Source organism: Peromyscus californicus, unplaced genomic scaffold (genome assembly GCF_007827085.1).
Source record: "Peromyscus californicus insignis strain IS unplaced genomic scaffold, ASM782708v3 Scaffold_4__1_contigs__length_199733344, whole genome shotgun sequence".
Classification (NCBI taxonomy): domain Eukaryota; kingdom Metazoa; phylum Chordata; class Mammalia; order Rodentia; family Cricetidae; genus Peromyscus; species Peromyscus californicus.
Genome location: NW_026294562.1, coordinates 48,728,558 through 48,750,230, shown reverse-complemented (window position 1 = coordinate 48,750,230; position 21,673 = coordinate 48,728,558). Strand labels below are relative to the sequence as shown.

The 21,673-nt window shown below is 36.5% G+C and overlaps 1 protein-coding gene and 1 pseudogene across 1 annotated transcript; one reads left to right on the top strand and one right to left on the bottom strand.

Annotated features, from left to right (window-relative positions):
* Positions 1–513: 513 nt before the first annotated feature.
* On the bottom strand, positions 514–1,750 carry LOC128123751 (olfactory receptor 5B2-like; annotated as a pseudogene).
* A 6,913-nt stretch (positions 1,751–8,663) lies between these two features.
* Positions 8,664–9,614, top strand: LOC128124685 (olfactory receptor 10W1-like). The gene has a single exon (XM_052761248.1). It carries the CDS (start codon positions 8,664–8,666, stop codon positions 9,612–9,614), a length of 951 nt encoding a protein of 316 aa, XP_052617208.1.
* The last annotated feature ends 12,059 nt before the right edge of the window (positions 9,615–21,673 follow it).

Here is a 21,673-nt window from a genome sequence, read left to right as displayed (position 1 = left end):
CCTCCCTCCTCCTGCCCCCAACAGCCTTCCCCCACGTATGCCCCCCCCCCATCATTCCCAACTCTTCCAATGCAAAACTCCCATGGGGAGTCAGCAGATCCTGGTACATTCAGTTAAGGCAAATCCAAGCCCCTTCCCCTAAATTAAGGCTGTGTCAGGTGTTCCATCATAGGTACTGGTCTCCAAAAGGCCACTCAAGCACCAGGGACAGTTCCTGATTCTACTGTTAAGGGCCCCTTAAAAATTGTCAAGCTACACAAAACTGCTTTGCCTGTGCAGAGGGCCTAGTCCAGACCCATGGAGGCTCCACACCTATTGGTCCACAATTTATGGGTTCCCATTAGTTTGGTTTGGTTGTCTCTGTAGGTTTCCCCATCATTATCTTGATGTCCCTTGCTCATAGAAACCTTCTTTTTCTTTGACTGGACTCCTGGAGCTCGGCCTGGTGCTTGACTATGGATCTCTGCCTCTGCTTCAATAAAATGTATGATCTAAAATTTAAAATTTAAAAAATTAGGAACTGAGTAAAGTCTTCATTTTCTCAACAACTTTCTTTAAGGCATTATGAACCTCTTTATTCCTTAAGCTATAGACAACCTGGTTCAACATGGGAACTACTATGGTGTAGAACACAGATGCAATTTGATCATTGTCCATGGAATGACTAGAACTGGGCTGTAGGTACATGAAGATTACAGTTCTATTGAATATGGTGACAGCGGTGAGGTGGGATGCACAAATAGAGAAGGCTTTCTTCCGTCCTTCTGCTGAACGCATCCTCAGGATAGCAATCAGTATGAATACATAGGAGGTCAAGATAACTATGAGAGCAAAAAAGACATTGAATGAGGCTAAGATAAAGAGAACAGTCTCATTCACATATTTATCAGAGCAAGAAAGAGACAGGATTGGAGGGATATCACAGAAAAACTGATGGACCACATTAGAATGGCAGAAGGAGAGGGAAAATATGAATCCAGTGTGTATAGCAGACTCAAACAAGCCCCAGGCATAGCAGCCAATCACCATGTGAGCACACACACTAGCAGTCATTGTGGTGGTATAATGTAAGGGCTTGCAAACTGCAGCATGCCTGTCAAAAGCCATGACAAGTAAGTGCTGTGGAATAATGCTTTTGTACACTGCTTTAATAAAATGCAGATTGGCCAGTAGCCAGGTAGGAAGTACAGGTGGGATACGCAGACAAGGAGAATTCTGGGAAGAGGAAGGCTGAGGCAAGAGACACCAGCCTGCTTCCAGGGAGCAGCATGTAATGGCACACAGGTAAAGCCACAGAACACGTGGCAACATATAGTTAACAAAAATGGGCTGAGTTTAACTGTAAGAGCTAGTCACTAGTAAGCCTGAGCTAATGGCCGAGCAGTTTTACTTAGTATAAGCCTCTGTGTGTTTACTTGGGTCTGAGAGGCTGTGGATCGGGTGTGACACAGAAAAACTTTCAGCTACAAGTAGGAAACAGTCAAAATTGGCAAAAGCCACAAAAAAGGAACATTTGAGTAACATATCACCCATAGGAGAAAACTTTATCCTCTGTGAGAAGCCCAACCATCACCTTTGGAGTCACAGCTGAGGAGTAAACACAGTCTGCCAGAAAGAGATTACTGAGGAAAAGATACATGGGAGTGTGGAGATGGGAGTCCAGCCAGATCAACACAATCATGCCCAAGTTCCCTGTCAAATGCAAAATTGTACACTTAGGCACTTTAGTGCCATTCTCCAAGTATGACATTTTAGAATTGTGTATCACCTGTCCAAACACAGGAAAGTAAATATATTGGTGATTCATAGGAATTGATGCCAGAGAACTCCCGTCATTCAAATGACATTATCTGCATGATCTCACCACTAATGCAGGATTTCCCGTAACTGTGAGACTGCTGTAATCTTACCATTTCCTTACAATGAAATCGCTAGAGCCTTCTATATGGTATCTGTTAGTTCCCAACAACACTTGGATATTCTAAATGACCACTCTGGTGTCTCCCAAGTTTCACTCACAAATTCTAATTTGAGTTGAAAGTTTGTTTCAGCAATAAACTACTCTGACTTTCATAACTGTCATTTCAGAGTCAGATACAAAATAACCAAGCACCATGAACTATGTGACTAGAAAATAATGGATATTAATATGTTTAATCTTCCTGTCTTATTGTATAATTGCCTGAGAACAGTGGTGCATCACTGCCTTTCTGGATATACCACAGTAAGATATGAAATATTCATAATACAGCTGAAATCCATTTGAAATCTAGAGAAATGCATTCATCCTTTGACTCTTCAAAGAAAACAGTCCTCTTTAAAAGGCATGCCCCCCAAAGTATATAAAACTCAACATTTATTTACGATTCAAACAAACACTACACTGAGCAACCTACACCTACTACACTTCTTTGAGGGAAACAACAAGGAATAAGAGAGATGCTCATTCTTAATTATCCCTTTCAACAAACATGAATATCCCAAGAATTTAATTAATTAATTTGAGAAATGATCATTGTGCTTCCTACTTTTCTTAGGGTGCATAATTCTTGTGAGTATTTTTAAAAGTGCTTTGAAATCATACCAGCACCTTGAGAGATAGCATAGTGTGATTGTACATAACATAGTCTCTGCCACTGACCTGTATGCACTTTATTCCTGATTTAGCCACCTACAGATCAGGTAACATTGGGTAAGTAGCCATCTTTCTGTGTCTTAGTTTAAAATAATAATGAAAACTGTCCTTTACCAGGATGTTTGGAAAATGTATTAAGCTGATATGTTTAAATCATTAAGAATTCTGCCTTATTGCTAGGACACAATAGATCATAAGTATACTCTCATTAAACAAATAATACTGTTAGTGAAGTAATAATAATATATATAGTATCATGGAAGAAAAAACAAAATATCAAAAGAAACTCAACACAAATATTCTAACCTTATTTCTGAAAAAGCATCATGTGTGTAATTTTTTAACTTAAATTCAAGCTTTTTTGGCATATATATGATTTGACAAATATAAACAATATGAAATTTTACTCTGAGACACAAATTATGAGGCACTATCCTTTTAATGCATGACAGTCTTTATTCAACAGTATAATCACATCGTGAAATACTGTCACAATTTTCATGGTTGTGTTCCTTCAGCCTCCTTATCATAGTCTATCAAAATATCCATTGGATATCTAGCCAAAGTAAATAAGCTTTAAAAATAATCCAATACAAAGATTATTCTATTTGGACTCTTTCCCTGTCAGTCTACATATAATCCATGAATACATGCTGTTAATCCTATCTCTAAAATACCCCCCAAATTCATTTCTTAGTCACGACCGTTCCCTAATGGTGAGCCACACTAACTTACAGTGACATTTAGGGCACAACTGGAAATAAATGATCCTAATTCAGCCAGTAGTAAAGTTACAACACAGAAACCTGAGGTGATGTACGAATATAGACACCAGGATACAGAGTGCCTAAGGACTAGATCTTGAAAACATTAGAATTTTGCCTTTTCAAATGCAGAGAGATGCATGTGGAGACTGCTTTTTTCTCTCTAAAGATAAAGTGAGCACCGTTCTCCTCTGTGCCAGATGCTCTGATGTCCTTAGTCTTTTTAATAAGGCAGTAGTATAAATTATTCTGCTTTAAATTTTGTTTCACTATAATACAATGCATGTAGCATATAAATAAACATAGAAAGGGCAATAATTAGACAGAATAATGGCATAATTTCATAAATGTAAGTCAGTCAGACATTGTAAAAACTGCCTGAATTTTAGAACCAGTAATTTGTGTTTAGAAATTTGCATTTTCATGTAATAAGTTGAACATGATTTATAAATTATTTTCAAATGGAAACAATCACTGCTTAGTAGTTATTGCAAAATTCATAGTCTACTCCTATGTTTGAATGTCTGATAAAAACTTAAAGAAGCCTGTGGACTTTTGTTTCTGTCTACATGTCTGCAGCACTCAGGACCTATCATACAATCTAGAGATATTGATATATATTTACTGGAATTTAATGACGATTATTTTCATGAAACATAATTTAAACATTGATAAACTATGCTGCACATATGTCGTCAATATAAATTTCTATATTCTTCAAATCTCCAGCATTAAAACCCTCCATAAGTTTGCTATAGGTGAGATTTCAGAAATTAAATTTACCACAGATCATTACAGCAGAATGTGTCCTCACAGAATTAGTAAAAACTTATGTTTACAGTGTACTCCATGTGTTGTTTTTATTTCTTGTTTTAAATAAGGGTATATTGAATTACAAAATTTTGTACTTCTTTATATTTGCAATGTATTTTATTATATTATAAACTCTGTCACTTTCACCTCCTTCCTACTGGTTTTCAAATATCCTCCTTTCTAATTCCATGTCTTTCCTTCAGACTATATTCCCACATGTGAAGGAAATCATTCAGTACTTGTCTTTCTGACTCTGAATTTAGCATGATGATCTCCAGTAAATGCTACTTTCATAAAAATAATATGATGTAATTCTTGGTGTGTATAAAAATCCACTGTACATATACAGCACATCTTCTTTAAACATTTCATCATTATGAGATACCTCTGATTGGTCCATAACTTGTATATTGTGAATAATGCTGCAATAAACAAGGGTGTGGAGATATTTCTGTGGTATGCTCTTGTTATTTATTTGATAATACACAAGGAAGTGTTCTAAATAGGATTATGTGACAGGTCTATTATTTTATAAAATTAAACATTTTTATTTTTAATTATTAGACCACAGAGTGATAGGTAATTATACCACTAAACCAAGGAAACATGGGAATGCTAATGAGGACAGAGAAAAGCCCAAGAAGCCTCAATCCTTATAGCTGAAAGAACTACAGACATCTAAGGAATTTTGAGAGTGGGAGAAATAGTTTTCCCCAGGGAAGAGCACAGCAATTAGTTATCCAATACCAAATGATCAGTCGTGAAAACACACATAAAAGTAGCATTACACAACCAAGCAATCCATGAATTTGAAAGAGAGCAAGGAGGAAAATATGGAAGAGTTTGAAGGAGGAAAGAGAATGGAAAAATGATTTAATTATATTGTAATCTCAAAAATAAATCTTAAATATGAAATACATATCCAACCATGTGTTGAGAAACAAACCAAAGGTTTTCTTGTGTTGATTCTGACATTGTATATGTTTTAACTGTGTTATAACTCATGAAATAAAGTATATATTTCTCTACCCTACAAGTTCAGTTGCTCTACCATCAGAGATTCAGTAAGTTTTTCTCAAAGATTTGTAAGGTGCCACTTTCACTGTCGACCTGCTTCTCACACACAATAGGATTCATTTTCCAGTGTTTGATTTGTTCTAGTGATACATCTTCAAATTTCTTAAAAAAATACTTTAATTTATTTAAGATTTATGCTAATCTTTCATGTCAGCCTGGTCTGTTTCTTTCTCCTTGTTATTTTTTTCCAATTTTAATTCCTTGAATATTTTCTTCTTGATGGTGTGCCGGTTTGGAACAAATCTTTACACAATTAATGAAAATGGTGCCCTTTACAGTGCTTGGTGATACTTGTTTGGTAGTTCACCATAAATTCTCATACATTCTCCTGTGCCTATTTGAATAGATTAATCAATAAATCCCTCAGAATTCTTTGGTAACAAGGGGATATGTTGGCAATCACTGAACTACCTTCTTCAGGGAGATGGAACCTGTGAAGCAAGACTCTAGGTGACAAAGCAATTTGCTCCTTCTGTGGTTTAGTTTTGGATGGTCTATGAAGACTCAGTCCCACAGGAGCAGGCTCCCCAAGATCACTGTCTTCTCATGCTGGTTCACAAGAGTAGCCGGCCACCATATTTTAGGTCTTGTCTCTTACAGGTAAACTTGAAGAGACAGACTTATTAAACCCTCTCTCTCTCTCTTCACATTGAAGGTAAGAGAAAAGTCTTTTTCTGTCCCTTGATTTTCAAACTATTGATATTGTTAGAAAAGTGATTGCCTTATGAACAATTTCTAGGATGTCAGAAACACTTTAGCCCTAAAGCAGATACAAAAAATTGAGAGAAGACATATATTATCCACCATCATTGGTTTCATACACCAAGCCAGGTGCTTGCAATCCCATGTTTCACTTAACACAGCACAGTTAGGTTAATATTAGTATTTATGTCTTTGAAAAATGGAAATAGAATTTTTTGTTGAAATGGACTTCCAAAGGGATTATGCTGTTGAGGGTCTAACTGAGGCCTTCTGAATATCAAATCCATAATCTGACTTTTTATGTGGCACTAACTAGACACAAGCAGTATGATGTTCTAACCTAAACTATCAGGATCTCAAGAATGTGCGGCGATAACTCTTCATAATTATTCTTGGTTAGTGACATTGTGCTTTCTATAGATATAAGACAGAGAGGAACAAGCTTATATTGTGACACACACCCAAACCATGGTGTTAAAAGTGCTACAATTAAATAGGAAAGAATAGTTGGGACTAAAGGAATAGTTACTGATTGTCTGAAGAGTTTCTGTAGGGAAAATATGCCAGTGTTTAGAAGAGGCAGAGTAGATAGAAATCTCATAGAAGCTAGTTCCAGTTGATCACAGAATGAAATTTCAGAGAATCCTGCCTTCTAATACTGAAGCAAGAAATAGAAATTTAGTGGATTCATTGTATATTGAAGATGTTCTGATGTACCAAATCTTTCTTAAAGTTCAAGTATCTGGTGAAAACTATACTAGGTGATTTCTGATGTCCCTATCAGCACTAAGAATCATGGCCTCACCTAATTCCCATGTGAATATTTAATTAACTTTACTATTAAGATGACATAAGTTTGCTGGATTGCAATAGAATTCTCAGAACTCATCACTCTGGCATGGACTTCAAAGCCCTCCATCATTAGACAGCTGTTAGGCTACCTTTAGATGTCTGTTTATTGTAAACATAAATGCTTATGTAATAAAATATTTTTCATGGTGGAGTTCGACTACAGGATATAAGTAATTTTAATAAGAATATTGAAATATATTTTACTATGAAATATTCACAAAATGAAAATAAATTATATTTTTCAAAGAATATCTATAGAGTGTGCAATTATTATATGTAAGCTTATTTATCATTTTTCATGGTGTTATAGATAAAAATATAAATGATGTGGGCAATTGCCCTTGAACTTACAGATGGTTATGGGGTTATATTTTATAGATTCTGATAGATATTTCATGTTATTGTTTCACTTTGAATTATGTATAACTATCATCCCCATATTTGAAGTAAAGAAAATTGAAATTCAGGGAAGTTCCATATTCCCTAGCATTATAGAGCCAGTTGGTAGAACTATACAAGTCATATTATTCACAATCAGCATTGGTTTCCTATACACACTTTACCCTTCCTCCTGATACTGTAGGGAAATGTGCAGAGTGCTAAATACCATGAAAATTTATTTAAAGCATTTTTGAAGTTCAGGAGAGGAAGAAGACAGAATAAAGCAATGACCATTCCTTAGCTATAAGAAAAAAGAATGACAAAGAGAGCTAAGATGACTAACCTGCATGTGGCGGCAACAGGACTTTCTGCAAATGATATTTCTGGTGAGGAAGGGTATTTGGAAAGAGATTTCTTTTATAAACCTTGTTGACTAGTGGCCTTTATTAAAACTGGGTAATTTGAAATAAGGTTACAGGACCTTCCTTCAGCCTTCCTAAATATAGATTTGTTTAAGAAAAGAAGTGGAAAGATTATTCTTTTGAGTTGTACCTGTTCACTGATATTTTGAGGTCACGTATATTCTTTGCTCTGCTTTGACTTTTTAGGAAACTACGTTTTTCCATTCTCAATTTCATATTTGTTTTTGGAAAATGAAGGTAAATGTGAAAAAAGACACTGGGTATGTCTTCTAAAGTCCTGTACAACCTCACAAAATATTTTTTTCTAGGGTCTCAAATGGTTTTGTTCATATTTCTACTATGCTAGGATGAAACCTCAGGTAAAATAAGTATGTATTGGTGTCATTGTTGTCCTGATTGGATAAACCTAGAGAAACAAAAAAGGTGGGTACTGTTATCTGCATCTTGTTTTTACCACTGTTAAGTCTAACTTGAGCAAGATTTTGCCCCATGACCATTTCTCTCACAATTCCTTTCTTGCTTTTTTCTTTCATTCTTAATTTTCCATGTTATGAGGATCTGTGAATATAACATTCTCATGTCACCAACTTAATGCCTCAGAAGACAGTGAAATGCATACACATATAAGTGAAATCTATAAACAATAAATATATGAGTGAACAAACTGGTATAATTCTTCCCGACCACACTTGACCCATGAAATGCTTGATGCTTACTGATGAGTTTACTGAAAAATTTAATTGCTGCTCCACACCTTCTGAAAATACCTTTCTGTATCTATACCATTTGATCTGATGCTCTTGGTTAATATTTTCTTACTACAAAACTGTTTGCAGATAAAATTGACATGTAGATTTTCACGTGAACCAATTTCATAACAATAAAAAATAAAAGAAAATATTTATGTCTTTCATCTAAGTCTAGATTTGATTAGTAAAATAAAACCATTGTCTATAAGATAAATTAGCAATCTGACAGGTATTATTTTCCACTCTAAAGAGAATACCTGTGGACACAATGACCTGGGACAACCACTCAGTGTTGATGGAGTTTGTGTTCCTAGCCTATCCCAAAAGTCTAGAGCTACGTATGCTCTGCTTCCTTGGAGTCAGCCTGGCTTATGCATTGATCATCTCTGGGAATATCCTCATTGTCGTCTCCATCCATACAGAAGCCCGCCTACATACACCCATGTACTATTTCCTGGGCAGTCTCTCGGGGATAGAACTATGCTACACTGCAGTGGTGGTACCACACATGCTGGTCAACACCCTACAGTCAGAAAAGACCATCACTCTGTTGAGCTGTGCTACACAGATGGTTTTCCTCATTGGACTTGGTAGTGCTGACTGCTTCCTCCTGGCTGTCATGGCTTATGACAGATATGTTGCCATCTGTCTCCCCTTGCAATACCCTCTCATCATGACTGTAACTCTTTGTGTCCGCTTGGTTGTGGCTTCTGTGGTCACTGGTTTGTTCCTGTCCTTACAGCTTGTGGTCTTCATCTTCTGTCTTCCATTTTGTCAGAACAGGGGAATAGAGCATTTCTTTTGTGATGCTCCACCAGTGATGCGTCTTGTATGTGCCAAAAGTCATATCCACGAGCTCTCTGTGCTAGTGGCAGCCACACTAGCCATTGCTGTGCCTTTCTTTTTTATTGCTACCACCTATGCCTTGATAGTGGCTGCTGTGCTCAAACTCCATTCAGCAGCTGGCCGCCACAGGGCCTTCAACACCTGTTCTTCTCACCTCACTGTGGTGCTATTGCAGTATGGTTGTTGTGCCTTCATGTACCTGCGCCCTAACTCCAACTACCACCCCAAGAAAGATCAATTTATCTCCTTGGTGTACATACTGGGAACCCCATTCCTCAACCCCCTCATCTACACTCTGAGGAACAATGAGATGAAAGGGGCCATAGGGAAAATTCTTACCAGAAATAATCTCTCTCAAAAACTGATAGGCTAGGAAAGCTTTGATATAACAAAGTTTAGACCTATCTAAAGCAAATCTCTGTGCCACTACAAAAATACAGTCTTACCTGATGTTGCAATGATGTTCATCAAAACAAAAACATAAAGTACAAAAAACATTCCCTACATATGGTGATATTCTTTATTGTGTGCTACTTTTAGACTGGGTGATTAATTTTGTAAGCATGATATAAGCAAGTACATAAGTAGAAAATAATGTTAAGAGATAAGTAATATGGCTTTATATAGCTAGGTAGTCGGAAAAACTTAGTTTATTCCATTAGTTTTAGATAAAATGATAAAATAAGGGGATCGTTTTCAGCACTTGGGAGCCAGGAAATGTAAAAACACTTAAGCATTATTGACTTCAAGAGGCCATTATCATCAAGACACCTAAAAAGTAAGAAGAGGTACACTGTTAGCAAAAAACGAATGAGAACAGGATTCAGAATGGATTACATTCCAGGAATGGTACCTTTGATTAGAGTAAAGAAGCTTTTAACAAACAAGATAACACAAAGAGAATCCAGGGATGACAATGTCTTTTGCATCTCTTGATTATCCCTGTACTGTGGAAACCAACTGGATGTGAGAGGGCCTGGTATCTGTGTGATTCTGTAATAAGTTCATTCTCTAGTGATATAAGCTGTGTAGAGAGGGACATTGAGGTTTATCAAGCAACAAAAAGCATCAAATTTTTTATTATAGTATTATATGTAAAAATAAGAAAAATTATTGATCCAATTTTCTTGAATAAAGTGTTTATTAAATGTTTTTCGCATTAGTAATATATTTCAGATTTACATTTATTAAGTATTAGCAATGTTATCAAGTGTTTACAGTGTTCAAGAAGTATAGATGCACACAGCTTGTAACACATGTCTTTAAACATATATTTTAGGTAAATTTTCAAATGTCCTTCCTAGTATAATAATAGAAGACTCTCAATAGAAAGATCCAGAGAGTTTGCCCAATATTTTCAGATAACTAAGTTTAGTGAATAAGTCCCAGACAATATTATTTCCCCATAATAAAGTGATGTACTTTGCTGCAAGATCTAAGAGGCTGGCAAACTGACTAGTTAGAGTCAATGTTGTAATGATATGGATTTCAAAGTGATTTCCCTTCTTTCCTTTCTGTGTGGAGCTGTGTATATAATTTAAATAGGGGACTTGTACTAATTACAAGGTCCTGCATTCTTAACATACTTTGCAGTTTGTAGCACTGAGTTGTGTTTCATGACACAAAATTTGATGATCGGTTGAATGTTCCACATGACTTTGAAAAGAATGTGCATCTTGTAGATCACAAAGTATGTCTGTAATTTAAAATTAGCTAATAGTATATTGTTTGGATTTGGTTTTCATTTGGTTTTGGTATGTGGAAACTGTTTGGCTTCAAACTTGCAACTTTCTGTCTTAGCTTCTTAAGGACTAAGAATACAGACATGAGCCACAACTCTCAAGTAATAGTATGGTTTTAATATTCTATGCCTTTATATGGTTGTCTATTTACATTATGTATTACTTACTTTCATAAGATGAAATATTAATCTTCTGATAATACTAATGCTAGAATCCTAAATGGCTTACACTTTTAAAAGTTAAATGGTATTTAAATTGAAGGACAACACAATATATTCTGTTTTACAAACAGGCAAAACACACATAATAATAAAATAAAAAACCCCTCAAGAAACACACACACACACACACACACACACACACACACACACACACACACACACAATCCATTACAACACAGAATCAATCAAAAACTGCAATATAAAAGACTAGTAAAGGGGGGAAAAGCAATCTGAAACAAAAAGTCTACTTTGAGTTCATTTTGTATTAGCCATCTACTGCTAGACATGGGGCCTACTCTTAAGTGTGCTAAGTACAACCCAAGACTCCATTAAAGAAAACTAAATTTTCCTTTGCAAGTGGATGTCAATTGGAGATTGCTTCTTGGTTAGGGATGGGAATCCATTTTGCTTTCTCAACATTGGGAACCCATCTGCTTGATTCTATAGGCTCTGTACACACTACCACAATCTCTATGGTTTCTTATGTACATTAATCCTGTTGTATCGGAAAGACCATATTTTTCTTGGAGCAATTCATCTCTTCTTGCTCTTACAATCTTTCTGTATCATCTTTCACAGAAAGATTGCTTTCCCTGAGACCTGAGAGGAGGGGTTTCCTGAAGACCTTCCATTTAGATAGAGCTGAGTGTTTCTAAGTCTCTCACTTCCTGTACGTTGTACAGCTGTGGGTCTCTATACTAGTTTCCATGTACTGTAAGAGGGAGTTTCTATGGTGATGGCTGAATAAGACAGACATTTGTCAATGGGTATAGCAGGATACCAATAGGACATTTTATTGCTGTATTACCTTACCAATATAGTATTTAGTTTTTCCCTAGGCCCATGAAGTAATCATTCTCAGGTTTTTGGGCTACCTGAGCAGTGTTAGAAGTAGGTTCCAGAGTGGGCTTCAATCCAACCAGAGAGTACTTGGTTAGTCTTACAACATTTGTGCCACTGTTGCACAGCATATCTTGCAGGCAGTTCACCACTCTAGATCATAGGGTTTATAAGTGGGTTTCTGGCTACATTGTTCCTCTTGTATTATGCAGAGTACATTTCAATACACTGAACACTAGTTAGGAGGGAAGGCCTTACTACTGAAGGCACCTTTTACATACCACATTGAACATGGAGAATTCATGTTGATGCCCAATTAAAGGTGTCAGCCCTTCAGTATCCCCACCATCTCTCTATAACTATATTTTCTATTTCCCTTTCTAAGGAAATCTCTCACCTACTCTTGTACTTTATACCTAATCTCTACGATTATACAAACTGAAGCATGTATGCTTCATGGTTTTACATAGGATTATACAAAATGAAGAATGATTATAGCTAACATTCACATGTAAGAGAAAATGTATAATATTTGTCTATTGAACTCCCTGTTACTTCACTCAGGATGATTTTTTTTTTGTAGCTCTATTCATTTATTTGTGAATTTCATAATTCAGGGTTAATACTATTTTCAAACATTAAAAAATCATGATATACTTTAAATTAATTTATTCATAGTCAAAATACATAGTAAGTATGTTTGTGTGTGTTTCTTTGCATGCACATGTTTGGAAGTGTGAATACATACCTGTGTTTGTGTATGTTTCTTTGTGCATATTTGGGAGGTGCCCACACACATTTCAAATGTAGACTAGCTGATGAAGCCACACACAATTTGATATACTTTGTTTTAATTATTCTTTAAATTAAAAAATATTATTTCTGATTGCATAGGTGTATATAATGTGTTTTGACCAAAACTGTCTCCCATGTTCATCTGTTATTTTCATATGTTAAAAACTAAAGGAATCTATCTTGTTTGATTTCAAGGGATCACATTTTCTTTTGTTTTATTGCTTTTGGAAAAGAAATAACTGAAATCATTATTTTATTCCTGACCCACACTGTGCATTTATCACATACTACAGGGGAAGAAGAAAAGGAGATGGATGAAGAGAAAGAGGACAAGGAGGAGGAGAATGATGATGATTTGGTGATAAATCCCAATGTTTAAGACTGATAATGATGGTGGTTGTGGTTATCTAACAGTAGATGTCATGTTACCTAATAGTCATTTCATTGGAAGTGATAATAGTGGTTGTCTTGAGGTGATAATGATTATAGTTGTGGGGATGATGATCATGATTAAGAATGGTATTGATAGTTAATACATATTGATGATTTTGTACCATGATTCATTTTTTCTTTACATACCCTTCAGGAGTTGGAGATTACTCACCAATTTATAGACTTCTCTATAATTTGATATAAATAGAAAATATAAAATTATCCAAGGAAATAAAGTAGCAAAATGCATAGCCAGAACAAGAACCAGGAAGTGGCATCTATGCGCATGCATCTCATCACTCTTTTGGCTCTATTTTTCTCTTTGAGGAACAATAAGAAATCTGTGTTGTTTGAATGCCCCAAACAAGAGGGAACAGCAAGAGAATGGGATGGTAGAGTATGAGGTCATAACTTACTCAGAATCAAGATATTGGTTTATAGATCATATATTTATAGATCATAGTGAAAACTGATTTTTTCAGAGTGAGATACAAAGTCACAGCAGAGATTTAAACAGAGTTAAGATTATCAGGGTTTCATTTTTAATATACCATTCTTCCGGAAGAAGAACAACATTTCTATTTTAGAGCAATGTCTTATTTGGCTTCCTATTTTCACATTACCATCAAACAATCATGTTCAGATGTTTTTTAAAGGTTATCAATGGAAATTTATATGAACTGGATGTGAAATCAATGATAGCACCAACATGTTTTTAGTGTGAATAGGTAAATGCTGAGATTTAATTTAATGAAATGAGGAAGGCTGTAGAGAATTGAATGCAGTAGAAAAGCTAAAAAGTATATTTTTTTTCTTGGTGTAGTTAACTTCAATCCTCAATAATTAAAAACACAAGGATGTGCACTTGATTTTTTGCATGTGTTGTATTTGTAATCTTTGGTATACTTAGATCAGATGTGCATAAAGGAAATTATGGCCATAGAAATCAATTTGGAAATTATCAGTACATTGTTCATATTTAAGTCTTCCTCTCTTATAATTAATAAAATTATACTATATTGAGATTTTTGTTAAGCATGTATATTTTAGCCATTCTTGCCATACAATACTTGTGGAAAAATGAATTTGCAGTTTATGTGTATCCTAAAGATTTTTGTTATATACATTAAGTGTGCCCAATACCATCTTACACTTGTCAGAATGGCTAAGATCAAAAACACTGAAGACAGCTTATGTTGGAGAGGATGTAGAGCAAGGGGAACACTCCTCTGCTGTTGGTGGGAGTGCAAACTTGTTCAGCCACTTTGGAAATCAGTATTGTGGATTCTCAGAAAATTGGGAATCAATCTTCCTCAAGACCCAGCTATACCACTCTTGGGCATATACCCAAGGAATGCTCAATCATACCACAAGGGCACTTGCTCAACTATGTTCATAGCAGCATTATTTGCAATAGCCAGAACCCGGAAACAACCTAGATGCCCCTCATCTGAAGAATGGATTAAGAAAATGTGGTACATATGCACAATGGAGTACTACTCAGCAGAGAAAAAGAATGACATTATGAAATTTTCAGGCAAATGGATAGAACTAGAAAATATCAATCTGATGAGGTAACTCAGACTCAGAAAGACAAACATGGTATGTGCTCACTCATAAGTGGATACTAGATGTAATGAAAAGGATAACCAGACTGCAACTCACAGCTCCAGGGAGGCTAACCAGCAGGGAGGACCCTAGGAAGGATTAGGAAGGATGCATGGATCACCCAGCAAAGGAGAAATAGATGAGATCCACATGAGCAGACTGGGGGTGAGAGTTGGTGATGGAGGAGAAGAGATGGGGGATGAGAACATAGGGGAATGGGAAGTTCGAGCTAGAACAGGGACAGAGTGGAAGAGCAAGGAAAGAGATACCATTATATATGAAGACATCACGGGAATAGGGAGAAACAGAGTGCTAGGGAAGTTCCCAGGAATCCACAAGGATGACCCTACCTTAGACTACTGGCAATAGTCGAGAGGGTGCCTGAACTGGCCTGCTCTGGTGATCAGATGGCTGAATACACTAACTGTCATCATAGGGCCCTCATTCAGTGACTCATGGAAGCAGATACAGAGATCCATTGCCACTGCCAGGCACCAGGCCGAGCTCCAGGAATCGAATCGATGAGAGAGAGGAGGAATTCTATGAGCAAGGGACATCGAGACCATGATGGGAAAATGTACAGAGATGACCAGCCAAACTAGTGGAAAAGCATGAACAATGGACCAATAGATGAGGAGCCCCCATGGTACTAGACTAGGCCCTCTGGATAGGCGAGACAGTTATTTAGCTTGAACTGTTTAGGGGACCTCCAGGCAGTGGGATTGGGGCCCATCCATGGTGCATGAGTCAGCTTTTTGGAGCCTAGTGCCTACGGTGGGACACTTTGTACAGCCTTGGTGCAGGGAGGAGGGGCTGGCCCTGTCTCAATTGAATGTTCCAGGCTCTGCTGACACCCCATGGGAGACCTTGCCTTGGAGGAGGTGGGAATCGGGGGCTTGGTTGGGGGCAAAGGGTGGTGGGAAGAGGCAGGAGAGGGGAATCTGTGGTTGATATGCAAAATGAATAGAAAAATCTCTTAATAATAATAAAAATAAAAGAAGTAAAAGTCAAACAAAAGAAACCCTTCCATCTTTTCATTTCCACCCTCTCTCTCCATGATTGAGTCCCTGTCTTCATTCTGCTACTCAGACAAAAGTATGTCACAGGGTTCTCTCTATTCAGGAGATTAGTTTTTCTGCCTTTACTGACATTTTAAAGTAATCTATTTGGTGTCAGCATTCTTAACATGTTTTGAATGTTCCAATGTAATTGCCATTGATTAATCAGTTCAAAATGGCAACAATGCTGTTAGCCCTACCCTTATAATCACTGACCTAAACATATTTCATACTACTATGCTCAGACAAATCCATCTTAGGCAATTTACCATGAAATATTCTAATTACATATTTTGAACATGTCATGGCTAATTCTAGAGAACTCAAGAAACTGATGGATTATCAAAGAAACTAAATAAACTAAAAATAATTTTGGCATAGCCTCCCTATGCAATAAAACACACTTCAGGTGTGCATGCTCTGAGATTCAGTGTCGATTTTGGATTAACCATCATCATGGATAAAAAAGCAAACAATTTTTTTTTCTTGCATGTATTTGAGAGACATTTTTTTGGGGGGCGTATATTTGAAATGCTGGCATTAGTTTCATGAATGAACTTTTGCCTTGTTTCTACTTCTATCTTAAAACACTTAACATCTACCTTTCCCCTGGGTCGTAAATCACTCAGATCACAGACTAGTCCCTCATAGGCCATCCTGTGCATCTTACCTAAAGTAGTACCATCTGCCTATGCTTCTATCACCTCACTCTGTTTCCTTTCCTCCTTGGAATATTGCCTCACATAATTTTTGTACTCATTTTCCGAAATACCGTTAATTAATCCCACTCTTTTTATTATTTATCAGTCTTCCTCATTTCAAAAAATATAATCATTATGCATAATCTGTCAGTGCTAGTACACTCCAACCCTTGAAACCCAAAATGGCTCATAGTGTGATTCAGTAAATATTTATGAGGCACAAAAAGGTATGTATTATTGATTTTGGATATGAGTCAGGGTAACTATACATGTATAAAAATTAATAACATCAATAAGAAAGTACATACATTTAAATACAAAAGTAGGAAGAAGATGAAAATAAAGTAACAAATAAGAAAATTACAGCTGAGCTAAGAATTGGGGTATAGTTATCAGTTCTAAAAACCAAACTAAAAAGAAAATAAGAGCTTCAAAGACTAACAACTCAGATATTGGTCAGGGGATATCACTCAGTGGGTAAGAGTCCTTGTTGTGCAAGCATGAGGCACTGTCTTCAAAACTCTAGAACTCCCATGAAAAACTGGACATGTTGTGCATGTCTATAATCCAGTGCTATGGGAGGTAAAGACTAGAGAATTACAGGGTTTGAAGATTGTGCATAACTCCAGGTTGCTATCAAGGAAACGAGGTAGAGATTGATAGAATAGTACATACAACATCTTTTATGAAGGCATTGAGAGACAGAAACAGAAACAAATGAAAAGGGGGGCGGAAATGAGAGAAAATAGCAGAAGGAAACTTGATTAGAAATGAAAACAAGTAGAATAAGGGGGGAAAATCACCAAATATCAGAAAGAATGTCCATGGAAAAATCCTCCAAAAACTCTGCCTTTCAAGAAAACTTCACAGTTCATTGGATTGTAAATCTAACAGAATCATGTAATTTAACAGATTCTATCATAGATAAGAAAGTCCAATTAAGAACTTTGTGGTGATGCATTGTGTACCTAGTAAAATGTACCTGAATATCAGAAGACAGAACAAGCCATTAGATTAAACATAGAGGCCAGGAGTGGTGGTGCACAACTTTAACCCTAGCATTTGGAAGGTAGAGATCCATTTGGATCTCTGTGAATTCAAAGTTACCCTGGACTACATGAGATTGACCCAGTCTAGGAGAAAAAACAGAGCCAGGCAGCGGTAGCATACACCTTTAATCCCAGTACGGGGTAGCACATGTGCCTTTAATCCCAGGAAGTGATGGCTCAGTGTAGAAAGGCATATAAAACATGAGGAGATAGGAACTAAAGACTTTTGGCAGGTGCGTCCCTTTCAGCTAGAGGCTGATTCAGGTTGAGGAATCCTAGACATGACTTGTTCCTTTGTCTCTCTGATCTTTCAGCATTTATCCCAATATCTGGCACTGGGATTTTTTATTAAAAGACTCTTTAGAATTCATGTTACACAACTTCCTTATGGGACAGATGATAACAAAAACCAGATATCAGAGCCACAATTAAGACATCAGATCTCCAGATGTCAGGCAAATGTTGGGTGAGTGTACAAAACTTCAAGAGTTAAAGGTGGCTGAAGTATCTGCCTTCAGGTGCTCTCATGAGGTATTCTATCTAGGATGTAACACCAGCAAGTCCCTGTTTGGTTAAAGATAGAAATTAGATATCTTGGCAGAGCGAACTATTAGGAAGTTAGGGAGAAACATGGTGCTAAGGAAATCCCCAGGAATCCACAAGGATGACACCAGCTAAGATTCCTAGCAATAATGGAGAGGGTGTCTGAACATACCTTACCCTATAGTCCAATTAGTGACTACCCTAATTGTCATTATAGAATGTACATCCAGTAACTGATGGAAGCAGATGCAGTGATCTACAACCAAACACTGGGCTGAGCTCATAGACTTCAGTTGAAGAGAGGGAGGAGGGATCACAGGAGCAAGTGAGGTCAAGATCATGATGGGGAAAACCACAGAGTCAGCTGACCCAACATGGTTGGAGCTCACGGCCTCTGGCCTGTCATCTGGGGAACATGCATGGGACTGAACTAGGCCATCTGAATGTTTGTGACAGTTATGTTGCTAGATCTGTTTGGGGAGCCCCTGGCAGTGGGACCAAGACTTATACAGGTGCATGAACTGGTTTTTTGGAGTCCATTCCCCATGGTGGCATACCTTGCTCAGTCTTGACATAGGGGAAAGGGGCTTGGTCCTGCCTCAACTTAGTATGCCAGACTTTGTTGACTCCCCAAGGGAAGGCTTTCCCTCTCTGAAGAGTGGATGCGCGGGTGGGATGGGGGGAGGTAGGGGGCAGGAGAAGGGGGAAGAGGGGGAACTGGGATTGGTATGTAAAATGAAAAAAAACTTCTTAAAAATAAAAAAGAAAGAAATATAGATAGATAGATAGATAGATAGATAGATAGATAGATAGATAGATAGACAGATAGATAGATAGAAATTAGAGCTACCTTTCTGGAATCCCAAGGCAGCAATATTTATAGTGGTCACACAGAAGAACTTATTTAACTTTTGTATTTCTCCAGTTGCCTTGAGTTTAAGGGAGTCCCACTAGGGATTTAACTACTCTTGAGGGACTCATTAATTTTCTGGAGATCCCATAAAGGACATTCAAAAATGACTAAATGAGGCAAGATTGGACTCAGTAATTGTATCAGAATCTATTATATATTATTGAGAAAAATATAGATCTTCTCAGTCAGGACTTAAATTCGGATTATCTCATGATATTATCATCTTGATGAATATCCTTATCACTCAATTCTATCCCAGACACTAATTTTAAGGAGTTTCTGTCCTCCTGAGTGTCAGCATATAAAAAAAAACTTTCTACTGACATGTGGAACTCATGAAGGCATCACATACTGTCTTCTTGTTCCCTCTGTATGAGGTTGACCAAATCCTTATGGACCCTTATTACCTCTTCTGCTACAAAAAGATGGATGAAATCTTTCTGAGGGAACTCCCCCAGGCATCTGTGGCAGTAACATCTCAGCAGCAAAGTTAACTTGCTCTTTGGTGAGTTTCCTTAGATGACTAATTGAATGAAACAAATTTGAAATACATGAGAGAGTATCTAAATGAATTCATTTCTTTGATGTTTATTTTCTTTCCATAAAAGTAAAAATTGAAATTTCTATAATGATTTATAATTGAAGTAAATTTTCATGAATATCAACATTAATGCATAGATCACAAGTGAGTTATTCAAATATATATTATTATTTGCACTGACAGATATAAAAAAGGAAGCTGTAACAATGATTGAATTGTCTAGTGTCACATATCTGATAAAGCCATGCTAAAATTTGAGTCTTCTCGCTTTTCTGCATGTTCAAACATAAGCAGTCCAACTGTTCTTTGTAAAAATTCCACATCTCATGTAGAAATTTTATATAAATTCAAAGTGTTTACTTTACATAAAGACTTAATAAAAATTTTAATGATAATATGTACAATAAATCTTTGTAAAAAAAATGAACATTTTTCAAGCTGACCATTATACTTTTCATTTCTAAAGAAGGACAAAAAATATGTTATAAGAAAATCAGTTTAGGATTAGTTCTTCAGAATCTTTAAAGTCATATCTTACATGTTATGTTCTCCTATGAAGTTATCATTCACTTCTTTTTATTCTCTCAATTATGCCAATCACTTGAGTTAATAGTTTACACTCAACTAATGTTTGCCTGGAGGTTTTATCTGCTAATGAGCTGTAATACACTGATAGTTGAGGTAAGGATAGGCTTATTAAGAAATTCAAAAATTGCATGACTGTCAACTGAGTTGAGGAGACATAAATAAGCATGAAGGAGATTTTTGTGATGTAAAGTGTAGAGTGTTTGTCTATTAAACATACAAGTATATAATTTACTGTGATGCTCATCAAGCACTGAGGGATAGTTTCTACATAGCTGAGTGTCCCATCACTACCCAAATTCCTAGAGTAAAAAGTATATCAAGCCGGGCGGTGGTGGCGCACGCCTTTAATCCCAGCACTCGGGAGGCAGAGCCAGGCGGATCTCTGTGAGTTCGGGGCCAGCCTGGACTCCCAAGCGAGTTCCAGGAAAGGCGCAAAGCTACACAGAGAAACCCTGTCTCGAAAAACCAAAAAAAAAAAAAAAAAAGTATATCAAAAGTTTAATTTTTGTGCTTTCTTCTGTCCATTAATCAATTGCATCCATCTCATCCAAGGATTCAGTTATTGTTTGTACCAAACAAATATAAACACATGATATGGGGACAGTAAAAGTCACAGCCACTGTGAATTAAACTAATTATAAAATAACTGGATTGCAGAAACAGTGCCTTAATATGGCATTTGAAAGTTTGTTTATACGATTTTAAATTAAAAAAACAAAGCCCAGTGCTGAGCCAGGAATATGAAACAAATGAGATAGATATCCTGTTGCCTTGAAGAAACTACTATAGCTGTAACAAAAATGTTTATCAACTTGTCTTTGACAGAAATTGAATATTTTCATGATTTGTACCCCAAGCAGGCAATAGAGACATTGATAAACAACTGTATTCATTACAAGGTTGGAGTGGTCCTTTAAAATATTTTTAGGGGAGCCACAGAATATTGAAAATGAAAAATACAAAATTTGGATTTGTAGGGGCTGTAATGTAGTAGAGAAATTGTTTTAATGTAACAGGAATATGTGCACATTGCAAAAATGTGTTAAAAGATTTTAACACTGGCCTTGATAAAGATCACTACCAAACATTCAAATATAGTTTTCAAACATAAATTCTGATTTACATGATATGTTTAGGCTTCAGCCTGACCTTGAGAGTATATGTTCTTTTTCTTTTCCCATAGTCCAGTGGATCTCAACCTGTGGGTCATGATCATAACAAGGATTGCATATCAGATATCATGAATATCAGATATTCACACAAGATTCATAAAAGTAGCAAAATTACAGTTATGGAGTAGCAATGAAATAATTTTATGGGGTCACCAAAAACATGAGGAACTGTATTCAAGGGTCACAGTATTAAGAAGTTTGAGAACCACTGCCCTAGTCCATCAGGTGA